Source organism: Nannospalax galili, unplaced genomic scaffold (genome assembly GCF_000622305.1).
Source record: "Nannospalax galili isolate Female #2095 unplaced genomic scaffold, S.galili_v1.0 scaffold130, whole genome shotgun sequence".
In the NCBI taxonomy this organism is placed as follows: domain Eukaryota; kingdom Metazoa; phylum Chordata; class Mammalia; order Rodentia; family Spalacidae; genus Nannospalax; species Nannospalax galili.
Genome location: NW_008328145.1, coordinates 274,472 through 289,477, shown reverse-complemented (window position 1 = coordinate 289,477; position 15,006 = coordinate 274,472). Strand labels below are relative to the sequence as shown.

General features: G+C 42.0%; 2 gene segments (V, D, J or C); both read left to right on the top strand.

Moving 5' to 3' along the window:
- The first annotated feature begins 5,298 nt into the window (after positions 1 to 5,298).
- Positions 5,299 to 5,792, top strand: LOC103751699. The segment is given in 2 exon segments: positions 5,299 to 5,384; positions 5,464 to 5,792. Coding segments are annotated over 2 exon segments (375 nt in total).
- A 5,979-nt stretch (positions 5,793 to 11,771) lies between these two features.
- LOC103750266 lies at positions 11,772 to 12,223 on the top strand. The segment is given in 2 exon segments: positions 11,772 to 11,860; positions 11,895 to 12,223. Coding segments are annotated over 2 exon segments (387 nt in total).
- Positions 12,224 to 15,006: the final 2,783 nt, after the last annotated feature.

Genomic DNA, 15,006 nt, shown 5'->3' with positions numbered 1-15,006 from the left:
AAGAAGATCAGAAATACCTCCTTCGCCCCATGGTAGTCCTTTGTCTCAGAATTGCAAGATGGTAGACTGCAGAAATTACCAATTGGGTAAGTTCTCCGATAATTCCAAGGAAGCTTTACAATTCACCTAGGTCATTTGACTTTGGAGACTGCTGGTGCACCTGTTCTTTTTCAAAAGAAGGTACATGGACATGGGTGATATGAGGTTAGAAACAACAGATGTGCTAATTCTGAAGTAAAGAACTAAGAATTATGGAAATGAATTGGACTGAAAGTATGTTCTTTACACTGTTCAGGTAAGTACTGGAATAGACTAAAAGGAGATCATGTTCTTAGAAAACAACATTCTACAATTGTCAAAAGCCAAGGCCTTGTCTTTTCTGATGTTGATCCCCAGAACATCATGACTTGCTGACATGGCCATGGAGATAACTTCTTCCAGAGGTATTTACTAGGGCACCTTATAAACCTGTTTATGCTTCCAAATTTGTTGATTTATTGGAAAAATATCACTAATATTCCCCCCTCCCCCAAACAGTTACGAACACCCCAGGCACTGTCCTCTCTAAATCTTACTTTCTAGAACACACATTATTGACACCGGCCCTCACTCTGCTTCTCTGGCGAAGGAGCCTAGTCAGGATTCCCAGGTTTTATGATTCAATGAAAATCAGTGAAGACGGACGACTCAGTGTGGAGGAGCTCAGCAATGATATTCTTGATAATGTTTTAAAAGTTAATTTAAGAAGAAGAAGAGATACTAAGTGTGTGACTGGATATGAATGAGAGGGAATGAGGACATGTGTGATAGTTTCCTTGCCAGGATTCTCTGTCTTTGCAGTTGTTCAGTGTGAAGTGGAACTGGTGGATTCTGGGGGAGGCCTAGTTTTTTTAAGAATCAAAACTGATAATTTCATGACAGGATATGCTGCATTTGTGAAAAACATTCACCTTCTCAAAAGATGGTGGATAAAACATTGCCTAATGCAGATAAAATCTGAAAATTGAGGACACTGCTGTATATTACTGTCCTACAGATTCAGTGAGGGGCGAACAGAACAAACTGCCTGCCTGTACACTTATCAGCAGGAGGCGCTCAACTCGCACTGTTTGAAGAAGTGGCCCATAGCAGGTGTTGTGGTTGGTTGGAGACTTAGTGGCAGTTTGTGGTGCTTCCTGTATGAAATTGCTCCCTGAAGACTTTCTTCTCTGGAGATTCTATGCTTAGAACAATAGTCTAAGAGTCAGAAATATCTTGTATAAGAGAACACATTTCATGTGAATTAAATGCACAGTAGAATTAATGGAGCAGAAATGTCTCTGCCTCAGACAACAGGATTAGACCTGTTGACATTTCTCCAGGAAAATCAAGGCAGAATATTCTGTCATATTTCTTATTTAAGGCAGTATTTGACATGTGTGCTAGATTAAGGTAAAAGTCTATATCCCAAACTAGTGACAAGTATGTGTTCATCAGGCTTCAAATCTTAGTCCTTTTCAGGAAAGTGTACTCTAGACACCGAATCAACCTCTGAGTCACTTTTCTTCTGAGAGCACATATTTCTGCATGGATTTATTCTTTAAATGTTGTTATTAAATATTTGAAAATTTCTTACAGTGTATTTGGTTATATTTACACCATACTTATTTTCCTCCCTGACCCACCACTACCACCGTAAATGTCTATCCAATTTCATGTATGTTATTCATTCCCTTGGGTTCAATTTGTGTTGCCCAAACTCTTGGGTGTGCAACCTGCCCTGGAGCATGATCAACTGACTCGGTGTCATCCCCTCAAAGAAACCAAATCTTATTCTTCCAGAAGCTATGAAATGCCAGTAGCTTCTCAGGAAAATCTGGAACTTCATGCCTACTTCCCCAATCTAGGAAGGCATGATGTCTGGCGTGAACTATTTAGTAGGTCTTGTCCATGATACCACAAGTGCTTTGCGTTCTTGTGTGCAGGTGCTCCAATTTGTTCAGAAAACACTGTTTTCTTGTAGCTATTTACCTCCTCTGCTGCTCCCAGTCCTCCCTCCCCTCTTCCATGGGGATACAGGACCTTCAGAAGGAGGCGTGTCCTTTTAGGACTGAGCCTTCTGAAGCTCACATTCCCTGCACATTGACTCATTGTATGTATCTGTGTAAATTGCCTTCTGCTACACGAAGCTTCTGTGACAAGGGTTGGGAAATGCACTAATATGTGGACATGACACTAAGTCATTGAGACTCAGTTTACTACAATGTACATTTTGAAAATATTCGTAGCTGGTTCTACCCTAGAGCCTACAACCTATCACTAGCCACAAGGGCCTGAGTCATTGCAGGTTTGGGTTCCATCTCTTGGGATGGGTGTTAAATCTCATCAGATTTTTTGTTACTTCCATGACCTTTTTCCCACTATTGCAGTAGTGGGACTACCTTGCCAGTGCAGTCCATATTCTGAGACCACCGTTTTCTCCTTCTTCCTGAGGAGAGGAAGTATTTTCTGTCTCTTCTTAATACCAGAGCAGCTTAGATGCCGCTCAGGCTGTGTATCCGCAGATATGCAGAAATGGCTAAGAACCCCCTTCTTTTCATTGCCCAGAGTTTCCTATGCTGTTGGTGCAAGGAGAGCTTTGGGACATGAGATGGGCAATGTGACCTAATGATAAGATGGAGCAGCCAAATGATGATATGTACATAAAAATGATTTGTCACTTCAACCGTCAGAGATTGATTATGTGTCACTTTGGGGAGACATGAAACTGGAATGCAGCATTGTGCTCTGAGCCTTTATGAGAGTGTCCAGGGTCCTGTTAGCTATGTCTCTGTGGCTCCAAATGATTTGAATTCTGGTGTAGGAAGCTCCTGCCCCACATGACTCTAGAGACCTCTCACTTTCTCATATTTAAATTCCTCTCAAGTCTTCTCCCTCCTTCCCCTGAAGGACATTCCAGGCCCTCATTTCCTCTCACCACATTACTATCGGGAATAGAAAAGTTATATTTATTGAATAATAATTTGTTTGCAAACCGCAGAAGTGTCACAGTATCCACTAAACTTTCAATGATCAACATGGGGGTTTTTGGTGGATGATGGAGAAAACCATTTGTCTCCTCAAGCTGTGGTTATTCTTAAAGAGTTCCCATGGTAATTGTGAGACACAAATGTATGTTCATTTACAGTGAGTGGGACAAGATCAGCATTGTGTGTGCCTATATTCAGTCTCTGTTACCTGCAAGCAGTTTTGTTTAAGAGTCAACTGGTAAATGGAGATTTATCTACATTTCACATCATAGGCTATGGAAAGAGAGAAGGATCACTACACAGCTGGCAGAACCTCTGATCCTTCAGAGATCAAAGACAGCTTTGTCCATTTGCAAAATTGTATGTTAAAGATAGTGGCATGATGAACAAAATGAATGTAATTATTATGGTGAGTATAGTCAAAATATACTCTCAATATAATATCCAAATATACAATGCATCTCCACCTGCTCCCCAAATAATTTTTTATTATAGAGTTATTGATGTATTATCAATGTCTCCCTGAAACATATCATTTGTTGTTTGTCTCTGTTCCCTAAAAGTTTTCACTAACTTATATCTCCTAAATTGAGATGATCAGAAATTACAGAAAATTATCTTTGTAAAGGCTTCCACATAGTATTTTCCCTCTATGAAATAGAGCATTTCAGTAAGATTTGAAATTTACTGACATACTTATACATATTACTTTTCTTTTGAGTTAGGGTTTCTTAGCTCCAGCTGGCCCAGTACTCAGTATATAGACATGGCTGGCTTTGTTCTCACAGAGTTCTGGCCACCTATTCCTCCCAAATAGAGGGATTAAAGGCTGTACCACCATGCTTGATGCATATTAATTTTAACCAAAGAAAGCACAAGGGTTCACATCCTAGATCATGTGAGAGTTTTTGGATCCCCTGGGCCATCTCCACACCAGCCCATTTATGCCCAGCAAGGGCTATGTGTAAATGCTCATGGCTATTACAGCCATCCTGCTTGATGCATGGATTTCCCTATGTTGGTGGTGTTCTACTATGCATAGTAAAAGGTAAGATTACATGATTCTGAGTCAGATGGTGAAATCTTCAAACAATGCAGTTTTACACTTGCATTTTCCAAGTACACATCACTGCGTCTCCTATACCAAGAGATTGTCCCTGACAAGGACATGGACAGGAAGCCATCACAAGGCTTTGAGAATCAGAGTGTAAGAAATTACACCATTCAGGAGCCTGTGATTTTTCTTTAATTTATTCAGCACTATGCTGCACCCACTCAGCCTGGCTTTATTTCCAAGTTTTTCATGAAGATGCCTGAATCTGAAAACTCTGGGACCAAACTTTCTTAGCAGTGTCTGGAATGTTTATCAATCTGAATATTCATTAAAAAGAGTGTCTGTTTTTCTGAGTAATAAAGATTTATTCTGTACTATTGGTCAAATGTTAGAGCTTCCACTAGCTGTACTTAGGCTAAGGTGTGGAGCCTTAGAATGGATGACTTCACTGTAATTTATTTTACTATTACGTATTTGTAAACAATGTCATCATTCATTGTACTATTGACAACAGTTATGAAGCCAGATACCTCAATAGGATTTTATCAGCGGTTAATAAAATGGGACATGATATAATGCTAAGACATTAAAAATAATCTATCATCATTAGCCTCCAAAATTATTCATCATTGCAGTATGTGATGTAATGTTTTTCTTACTTGGTTTTATGTGAAATAAAACCACATTTGATGATTTTAAATGGAAAGCACAACTTAGTTCTATATGATTCATGGAGGAAGGACACTATTGGATATGTGAAGAGATCTTAAGGGCTCATAAATAGACACCAGAGGAGCTGAAGGATGACTGCAGAAGGCTCATTATACTAAGTGGCTCTTATCTGTCCTCAGGGTCCATCAATGAGACTAGTCACATAAACAGTCAGCTGAGGAGTGGTCAGCATTTTGACTTGAGAGAATACTGTTCTCTTGCTCCACTTTTGAGGCCTCAGTAAGGATCAGTGAATGCATGAGGCTGGGCTTCTTAGAGGATGTGATTGTGCAAGACATGCCAAGCCTCAAGATTTGGACATCACCAAAGTGAAGACAGAGACATCTGACACCACAGAGCAAAGACTCAGTCACCCTGGTGAATGGGTCTGAGATATTTGGTCTCAGGATATTATATAAGGTTAGCCCAGTAGGGTGTCAGGGGGACTATGTTGTATGCAAATATCTCAGGACCTTTAAGTAGAAACCTACAGCTTCTCTAAATACGCAGCAAGGGTGCAGTCCCATCAGCCTTAACGAGCCACTGAGTCCCAATCCCACACAACATGGAGTGGGTGTGGAGCTTCCTTTTCCTGCTCATAGCTATGCCAGGTAAGATCCATGAGCCCAGAGCTGCAGAGGAAACTGAGGCAGCTCCATTTCTCCCTACTCCTCTGTATTCTCCCCATAGGTGTCCATGCCCAGGTCAAGCTGGAACAGTCTGGGGCTGAGCTGAAACAGCCTGGACAGTCAGTGAAGATCTCCTGCAAGGCCTCAGGGTACACATTTACCAACTATGCAATGAGCTGGTTGAAGCAGCCAGCAGGAAAGGGTCTGCAGTATATGGCCTGGATCAACACCAACACTGGAAAACCAACTTATGCAGAGGACTTTAAAGGACGATTTGTCTTGTCCATGGACGCTTCCATCAGCACTGCCTACCTGCAGATCAACAGCCTGAAGGCAGAGGACATGGCCGTGTATTACTGTGCGAGACACAGTGTGAAAACCACATTCTGAGGCTGTCAGAAACCCTAGGGGAAGGTGGCCTTGCTGTGGTCAGACTGCAACAGAGAAACAATCTGCAGTTGGTCTTTGATACTGGATTATGATTTTAAAGTGGAGACAAGTGGCAAATTATTTTTTGTTCATCTACAATATTCTCTCTGTGTGTCTCTGTCCCTGTCTGTCTCTGTCTCTCTGTCTCTGTCTTTCTGTCTCTTTCTGTTTCTGTCTCTGTTTCTCTCTGTCTCTGTCCCTGTCTCTTTCTCTCTGTCTCTGTCTCTCTGTCTCTGTCTCTCTGTCTCTGTCTCTCTGTCTCTGTCTCTCTCTGTCTCTGTCCCTGTCTCTGTCTCTCTGTCTGTCTCTCTGTCTCTGTCTCTCTCCCTGTCTGTCTCTGTCTCTGTCTCTGTCCCTGTCTGTCTCTGTCTCTCTGTCTCTCTCTGTGTCTCTGTCTCTCTCTGTGTCTCTGTCCCTGTCTGTCTCTGTCTCTCTGTCTCTCTCTGTCTCTGTCCCTGTCTGTCTCTGTCTGTCTCTCTGTCTCTGTCTCTCTCTCTGTCTCTGTCCCTGTCTGTCTGTCTCTGTCTCTCTCTGTGTCTCTGTCCCTGTCTGTGTCTGTCTCTGTCCCTGTCTGTCTCTGCCTCTCTCTCTGTCTCTGTCTCTCTGTCTCTCTGTCCCTGTCTGTCTCTGTTTCTGTCTCTGTCTCTCTGTCTCTCTCTCCCTGTCTGTCTCTGTCTCTCTGTGTCTCTGTCCCTGTCTGTCTCCGTCTCTATCTCTCTGTCTCTGTCTCTCTGTCTCTGTCTCTCTGTACCTTTCTGTCTCTGTCTCTGTCTCTCTGTGTCTCTGTCCCTGTCTGTCTCTGCCTCTCTGTCTCTCTCTGTGTCTCTGTCCCTGTCTGTCTCTGTCTCTCTGTTTCTGTCTGTCTCTGTCCCTGTCTCTCTCTGTCTATGTCTCTGTCTCTCTGTCTCTCTGTCTCCCCCCACCTTTCTTTACCCCTGAATCCTTCTCACCTTCTCTATCTCCATCTTCTACTTCTAGATTGAGAAAATGAGAGAAATCTTGAAATACTTGCCTTGCTCAGTGTGGCTTACTTTGCTTAACATGCTGGTATCCAGTTTGATTCTTTTCCCTACAAAAAGATTTCATTAATTTGGTTGCTTAATGATATTCTACTTTGAATATATGTCATAATTCTTTGTATTGCCATCCATTGATATCTAATGATCATGGTTCAAATCTGAAATGTCCCTCACAGAGTCATCCTTGAATTCTTGTTTCTCAGATGATGATACTCTCTTGGGAGGTTTTAGAAACATTGAGAGGTACAGATTACCTGCAAGTATGTCATAATCTGATATGTGACTTTTCTAGGAGGAAATGTGAAAGGTGTCTATTTACCAGATAGAGGATTAATGTCAAACAAAAGAAGCTATTCCATTCACGTCTGTCTATGTAAACCCTTACGTTTATTGGGGTTCTCATCTAGAGGATGTGTAATTCACAGCAATTTTAGGGAAACCTCCACTAATAGTAAGGATGGAGACTCTTGGAAAAGGCATTTGTATCACCTTGACCCACTTTGCAGTTCTACACAAGAGTCCCTTCATCTTCAGTATGAAGGATAATGTGTGTCACTGTGCACATGTGCATGTGTGTGTTATATGCACACACATGTATTCACCTGTGCTCAAGTGTGGAGAGCAGACTGGACATTTGGTGCCTTGCTCTATCACTCTCTCATTTATACCCCTGATACAGGGTGTTCCCTGAACCTGGAGCTAGACTGGTAGACAGCAAGTCTCAGCAAATGTCCTGCCTGCACTTTCAATAGTGGTTGGGTTATAGGCATAGACAAGGACATGACCCAAATTTTTACTAGATTACTGGGGATTTGAACACAGCTCCTCATTTTTCATAGAGAATATGTTTCCCTTTGAACCACTTGCCCAACAATGATGATTAATCTTTTTTAGTACTTTATTTTTATTTTAAGTATATATGTGAATACCTGCTTGCATACATTTGGGTGCCTGGAGCCTGTGGAGATCAGAAAAGGTGCCTGTTGTGATCAGATCTCCTGGAACTAGAATTATGAGTGGTGATGAGCCACTCAGTGTGGGTACTGGGAATGGATCCTAGGTTATCTTCAAGAGAACTATGTGCTCTTAACCACTAAGTCATCTCCACAGTTCTGGATATTTAGTCTTTATTGTTAGTTTCCTGGGACTTAGATGCAACACAGAAACAAACCATTGGGCATGTCTATGTGAGAATTTCTGGAATATGTAAAGTGAAGGGCAAATATCCACTGTGTGTGGGTAAAAACATTTCAAGAGCTGAGTTTCTAGGCTGGATGGAGATGATAACTCATGGAGGAGAACTCATCTCCATCGGATTCCTGAGTGCAAATGAATATGACCAGGACTCTCAAGCTTCTGTCTTCATGACTTCATCACCATGTGTCTATGGTTTTAGCAGTACATCAGGAGCTAAAACATCTAGCCATTATTTACTTCTTGCACAATGCAGGGACTGATCTGCTAAGAACTGATATTCTAGAGGACACTGGGTAAGCTGATAATGGAGGAATTCACTCAGTGGTTCAATCTAAGGTTTGAAACCCAACAACCAAAACAATGACCAGTACAGCAAAGTATATTGATACAGTAGTGGAAGTTTTATCTTTGGGGTAATCAACAGGTACTTCATTGTTCTTAAAGCCCATTCAACAACTGAGAACTCAATATGTGGCACTGTAACCAGCCCAACATACATGGCTGGAGAGGTCATAGATCTTAGAGAAAAGCCTACATCTGTCATACCTCTAAACAAACATAATTTTTAAATGTATGCTGAACATGGATCCTTATATTTACATAAAATTATCCCCATCACCACTCATCAAAGAAGCTCCTTTTGGAATAGTCGGAACCTATTATAAAGTTCCACAACTGGTCAAATGCAGAATAAATGTCTGTGAGAAGTGATATTTCTACAATGGAACCTCTACACCTAAGACTCATTGAACATAGTGGAACAAGGGGCTCAGTTAACTTCTAATCCATCTCTCAGTTCTCATAAGCAAAGCTTCCTCCTGCAATAAAAGGCAATGGACACAGAATTTGACAAAATCAGAGAATAAGAACCTGCAGTGTGGGTCTCTGGACTTTCCACCTGGGAGTCAGGAACCACTGTGGAAGAAGGGGCAGAAAGATTGGAAGAGCTATAGGAGCAGGTGCATGCCCATAAGGAAACAGAGACGTGCATGCTCCTGGGACCTTGTTCATATGAACTATTAACAGTGATGTCAGCATCTACAAGACCCATGCAACTCACAAAATCTAGAACCTAACATAAATCTGGTGAAATTGGCATCAGGCCCCAACTTTAGCTGAGGAACTATTGGCAGCTTACTGCTGGTCGAGGGAGAATTGATCTTGTTTAAGGCCTCTTGACTCCATAGGCCTTAACATATATGATAGAATTCATGGAATCAACTGGGGGCACTATGGACAGGTACAGATGGGGGAGGGGTATAGAGATGATTAATATGTTTTGTATGAAAAGCATAAAAATTCAATAAAAGCATACATTAAAAACAGACATCACAAATCCCCAAATGCCTAAAATGTTTACTGTGCAGCTCTTTATAATAGATCTTTGCTGATTCAAGTACCAGGGAAGGACAAACAATACTGGACAGTTACAATCTACAGCACAAAATGAAAAGACACATACATCTGTTTTCTGTTACTGTGTAACAAATTATCCACGACCTTCACAGCTTAAAATAAAATTTGGGTGGCTAAAAATAGAATTGTAATTTTCTGAGAGCGTAGAGCATGAGCCCAGTTGGACATATCTGACTGTCTCCACCCACAGACCATTTCACTATGAAATATTAGTGTCATTGACTATTGCATATAGGGAGATCTTTCTGTGGGAGACCCTCAAGGATCTGGTTGGTAGGCCAGCTTCTTAAATTGGTTAGTATACCAGAGACCATTCAAAAGAAGAGCAGAAATATCTCCTTTGCCCCATATTACACTCCTTTGTCTCAGAAATGAAAGATGCTGGACTAGAGAAATCACCAAAGGGTCAGTTCTCTGAGAATTCCAAGGAAGCTTTACAATTCAAATAGGTCATTGGACCCTGGAGACTGCCAATGTACCTGTTCTGTTTTGAAAGAGAAGTACATGGACATGGGTGATGAGAGGTTAGAAACAACTGATGTGCTAAACCAGAAATAAAGAACTAAGTATTACGCAAATGACTTGGAATGAAACTACATTCTTTGTACTGTTCAGGTTAAGTACTGGACTAGAATAAAGGCGGTCATGTTCTTACAACATAACATTCCACAATTGTCACAAGCCAAGGCCTTGTCTTGTCTGGTGTTGATTCAGAGAACATCATGAAAATTGCTGACCTGGAGATAACGTCTTCCAGAGCTGTTTACGTGGTCACATTACTAACCTGTTTATGCTTGAAATTTTGGTGTTTCATCAGGAGAAAGTATAACTAATATTCCTCAAGAACATTCAATACCCTAGGCACTGCCCTCTCTAAGGCTTCAACTCCAGAATATACATTATTGACACAGGCCTTCAGTTTGCTTGTACGGTAAAGGAGCTCAGAATTCCCAGGTTTTATGACTCAGTGAAAATAAATGAAGACAAACCAGTCAATGTGAAGGGGTCAGAAATGATTTCCTTGATGCTGTTTTAAAAGTTAATTTAAGACAAGAGATACTTAGTGTGTGACTGGATATAAATGAGAGGGAATGAGGACATGTGTGATAGTTTCCTTGCCAGGATTCTCTGTCACTGCAGCTGTTCCGTGTGAAGTGGAGCTGGTGGATTCTAGGGGAGGCCTAGTTTTATAAGAATCCAGACTGATGATTTCATGACAGGATATGCTGCATTTGTGAAAAATATTCACCATATCAAGAGATGATGGATAAAACCTTGCCTCATGCAGATAAAATCTGAAAATTGAGGACAATATATTACTCTCCTACAGATTCACTGATGGGAGCACAGAACCAACTTATCCTGCCTGTACACTTATCAGCAGGAGGCGCTCAGCTCACAGTGTTTGAAGACCTGGATGATAGCAGGTGCTGTGGTTGGTTGAAGAGACAGCGTCAGTTTGTGGTGCTTCCTGTATAAAACTGTTCCCTGAAGACTTTCTTGTCTGGAGATCCTATGCTTAGAACAATAGTCTAAGACTCAGAAAGGTCTTGTATAAGAGAACACATTTCATATGGATTAAATGCATAATATAATTAATGGAGCAATAATGTCTCTGCCTTAGACGACAGGATTAGACCTAGTGACATTTCTCCAGGAAAATCAAGGCAGTATATTACGTCAGATTCCTGATTTAAGGCAATATTTGACATGTGTGCCAGATTAAGTAGACAGTCATAAAGGCTCAGAGCACAACACTGCATCCCAGTTTCTGTTCTCCCCAAAGTGACACAACAGGGACTGTGACGATTGGAGAGGTGACAAATCATTTTTATGGACATATCATCATTTGGCTGCCAATGGGACCTGAAGGATGACTGCAGAAGGCTCAGCGAACTGAGGGACTTCAGCTGTGCTCAGGGTCCATCAGTGAAATTGGTCACATAAAAAGGACAGTCAGCTAAAGCATGGTCACCATTTTGCCTTGAGAGAATACTGTTGTCCTGCTCCACTTTTGAGGCTTCAGTAAGGACCAGTGAATGCATGAGGGTGGGCTTCTTAGAGGATGTGATTGTGCAAGACATGCCAAGCCTTAAGATCTGGACATCACCAAAGTGAAGACAGAGGCACCTGATACCACAGAGCAAAGGCTCAGTCACCCTGGTGAATGGGTCTGAGATATTTGGTCTCAGGATATTTACATAAGTGTTGTCCAGTAAGGTGTTAGGGGAACCATGTTGTATGCAAATATCTCAGGGCCTCTAAATAGAAACCCAAGGCTTCTCTAAATATGCAGCAAGGGCACTGTCCCGACAGGCTTAGAGAGTCACTGAGTCCTAATGCCACACAACATGGAGTGGGTGTGGAACTTCCTTTTCCTGCTCATAGCTATGCCAGGTAAGATCCCTACTCCTCTGTATTCTCCCCACAGGTGCCCATGCCCAGGTCAAGCTGGAACAGTCTGGGGCTGAGCTGAAACAGCCTGGACAGTCAGTGAAGATCTCCTGCAAGGCCTCGGGGTACACCTTTACCAACTATGGAATGCACTGGGTCAAGCAGCCAGCAGGAAAGGGTCTGCAGAATATGGGCTGGATCAACACCAACACTGGAAACCCAACTTATGCAGAGGACTTCAAAGGACGATTTGTCTTCTCCCTGGACACCTCCATCAGCACTGCCTACCTGCAGATCAACAGCCTGAAGGCAGAGGACATGGCTGTGTATTACTGTGCAAGACACAATGTGCAAACCACATCCTGAGGCTGTCAGAAACCCTAGGGGAAGGTGGCCCTGCTGCGGTCAGACTGCAACAGAGAAACTATTCACAATTGGTCTTTGATAATGGATTATGATTTTAGAGTTGAGACAAGTGGAAAATTATTTTTCATTCATCTATAATATTCTCATTGATGCCTTGAAAGATCAGCTTCCTGAAATGGAGGCGGGCTGTTATGTACAATCATTAACTTGATATAAACCCTACCATTTTGAGTGACCTCTGTAGAGAGTCTATCTGCAAACAAATATGAAATCATGTCTTAGATGTAGGCCACCTGCCTCCATTGAGTGATCCCAGAGGGATGATCAGCACATGGCCATCAGGGTTACAACTGAGACAGGAATGGAGGAGAACAAGAGTGTGCTGGGGATATCAGCACCCAGAGCGGACACTGTAATGCAGACATCCAGAGTGCCGAGCATCTGCCATGTGTCTGTGCAGGTGCAACACAGGAGACAGGAACATTTGCAGATGTGACAGGAGTAAAGTCAGTGCTAAAATTGCAGTTACTCAAAACTAAAAAGGAAATTCATAATTGTAGAAAAGTTATTGAACAGATTTAAGGAACAAATTTTAATTAAAATAAAAAGAAGCAAATATATTAGAAATGCTCACTGAAGCAAAGTTGGAAAGACAATTGAAGGAAAAGAATAACGTCATAACAAAGCCACACAGGAGTGAAATCTGAATCTTAATCTTGAATGTGAATTGACCGCATAAATCCTGACAGTGGACACATTGCAGCCGGAGCCCCTTCCCAGGTCACATGTCCAGGGCTGCATTATAGGCTCACATATATGAGGAAAATATTTTAAAAATCCTGTATTATAAATAATACTATATGAGCTCAGTTTTATATGTGTGTGCGTGCATGTGTGCCTGCGTGCGTGCGTGTGTGTGTGTGTGTGTGTGTGTGTTTTATGTATGTGTGTATGCATGGGTCTGGACAAGCCCATGGATGCTTGCATTTGTGGAAGTCAGAGATCAATGTCAAGTGTCCTACTCTGTCTTTTTCCTGCTGTATTTTTAGGACACAGTATCTCACTGAATTAGAGCTTGCTGTTTCAGCTAGGCTGGCTGGCCAGCAAGGTACAATTTAGTAGGGAATTACACTTTGGAAAACATTTTGATTGTATTAGGAACAAAGGCAATCATATATTGTCTTAGCAGCTCCCTCTCAGTGGGCTTCAACAATCACAACAAGTGTAGCAAAGGACAGGCAGCTCGGGCCTGTGCTTGTGAAAGCTATCCCAGCCTCCAGTGCACATCTGCAGAAGAAGAGCCCAACCTGGGATTTTCAGGATTCATTCTGTATTCATATTTTTAAAAGATGTAAACCTACTTGAGTTTTAGAGGAGACACACTTCTCAAAAGTAGAAGAATTAGGGGCAGCTTGGTAATAGTTTTTCCTGAAGTTTAATAAGAGGATAGTTGACGTGCATATAATTATTCATGTTGTAGACAGAAATCCTCTGCTTCTTGTGGTAGCCCAAAGCCCTCTGCCCAGAAACAGGTGAGGTAAGTAGCGACGGTAAGAGTGTGATAAGAAGAGCTGACTGCTGAGTACTTCTGAGTTGTCTCTCATGTCTGGTGACAACTCTGCAAGGGGGATGCCCTCAATATACCCATTGTCTGTGAGGAGGTTGTAACTTCAGCTGACGGACTCTCCCTAACCACAGGGCCGCTGCATCAAGTAGAGATGCAGGAGTGCAGGCTTGGCATGTTCAGAGCCTCCAGTCATTGTCTCTCTGCATTATCTCTGGTTACTCCATCCCCAGTGGTTACTGTGAGATTTGGACCTTCAGCTCCTCATAAAGTTATAGAGGGGAAAAAAAGGAGAGTATGATTTAATGGTAAAAATAATTACATTCCAAACTTGAAAATCCAAGTCACCATCTCCAGAGACACATGTACTATGTAATTCTTTAACCAGCCTCTGCTGCATGAAGATGTTTCACTGGTCTGAGTTGAGAGAGGCATCAGTACTCTCTACAGCCCTTCTGCTATGTTCCCTGAACCATATGTGTCAGTTTTGCAGAGGGATCACTTAAGGATGGGCATTTCATGTATATTTATTCTCGGTGTTTGATCAGTGTGGAACTCTGTAACAGTCTCCATCTATTGCAAAAAAGGAAACTTCTTTGATGACTGATGACAGGTATACTTGTCTGCAAATATGAGTATATGCATTTAGCATACAGTAAGAAACTGCATCTGTCTAGGGATGTAACATCTGACCAAAATGTAGAGAATAAGAAGCTGCAGAGTATTTGTCCATGGACAGTTCTCCTATATTAATCGTCAGCCCACCAGGACTCAGGGACCATTGCAGAAGTGGGGCCCTAAATATTTGAAGGGGGCCCTAAATATTGGGTGGTGGAGAGAGGCAAGGAAACAGACATCTCCAAGCCTCAAGGAACTTACTTGAATGAACTTACAGCAATGGTAACATGATGCACAGAACCCATGCAAACTTAAACCTAACAAAATCCCAGCACAGATCTGGAGAGAGGGGTGTGGAACCTCCATATTAGCTGAGGAACTATTGGTGACTGATGTTCTGGGTGAGAGCAAACTGGTCTTCTTGGGGGGAGTAATGCTGAATAGTCTGACCAGTGGAGGAGCTCAAACTGGCTCATTTGATGACATAGACTTGACTTGTAGACCTTTGCATGTATTACAGAATGCATGAGGTTCAGTGAGAGGGCCATGTGTACAGATAGGGAAGGGGAGCTGAATATGATTAAGATGTATGAAATAAACA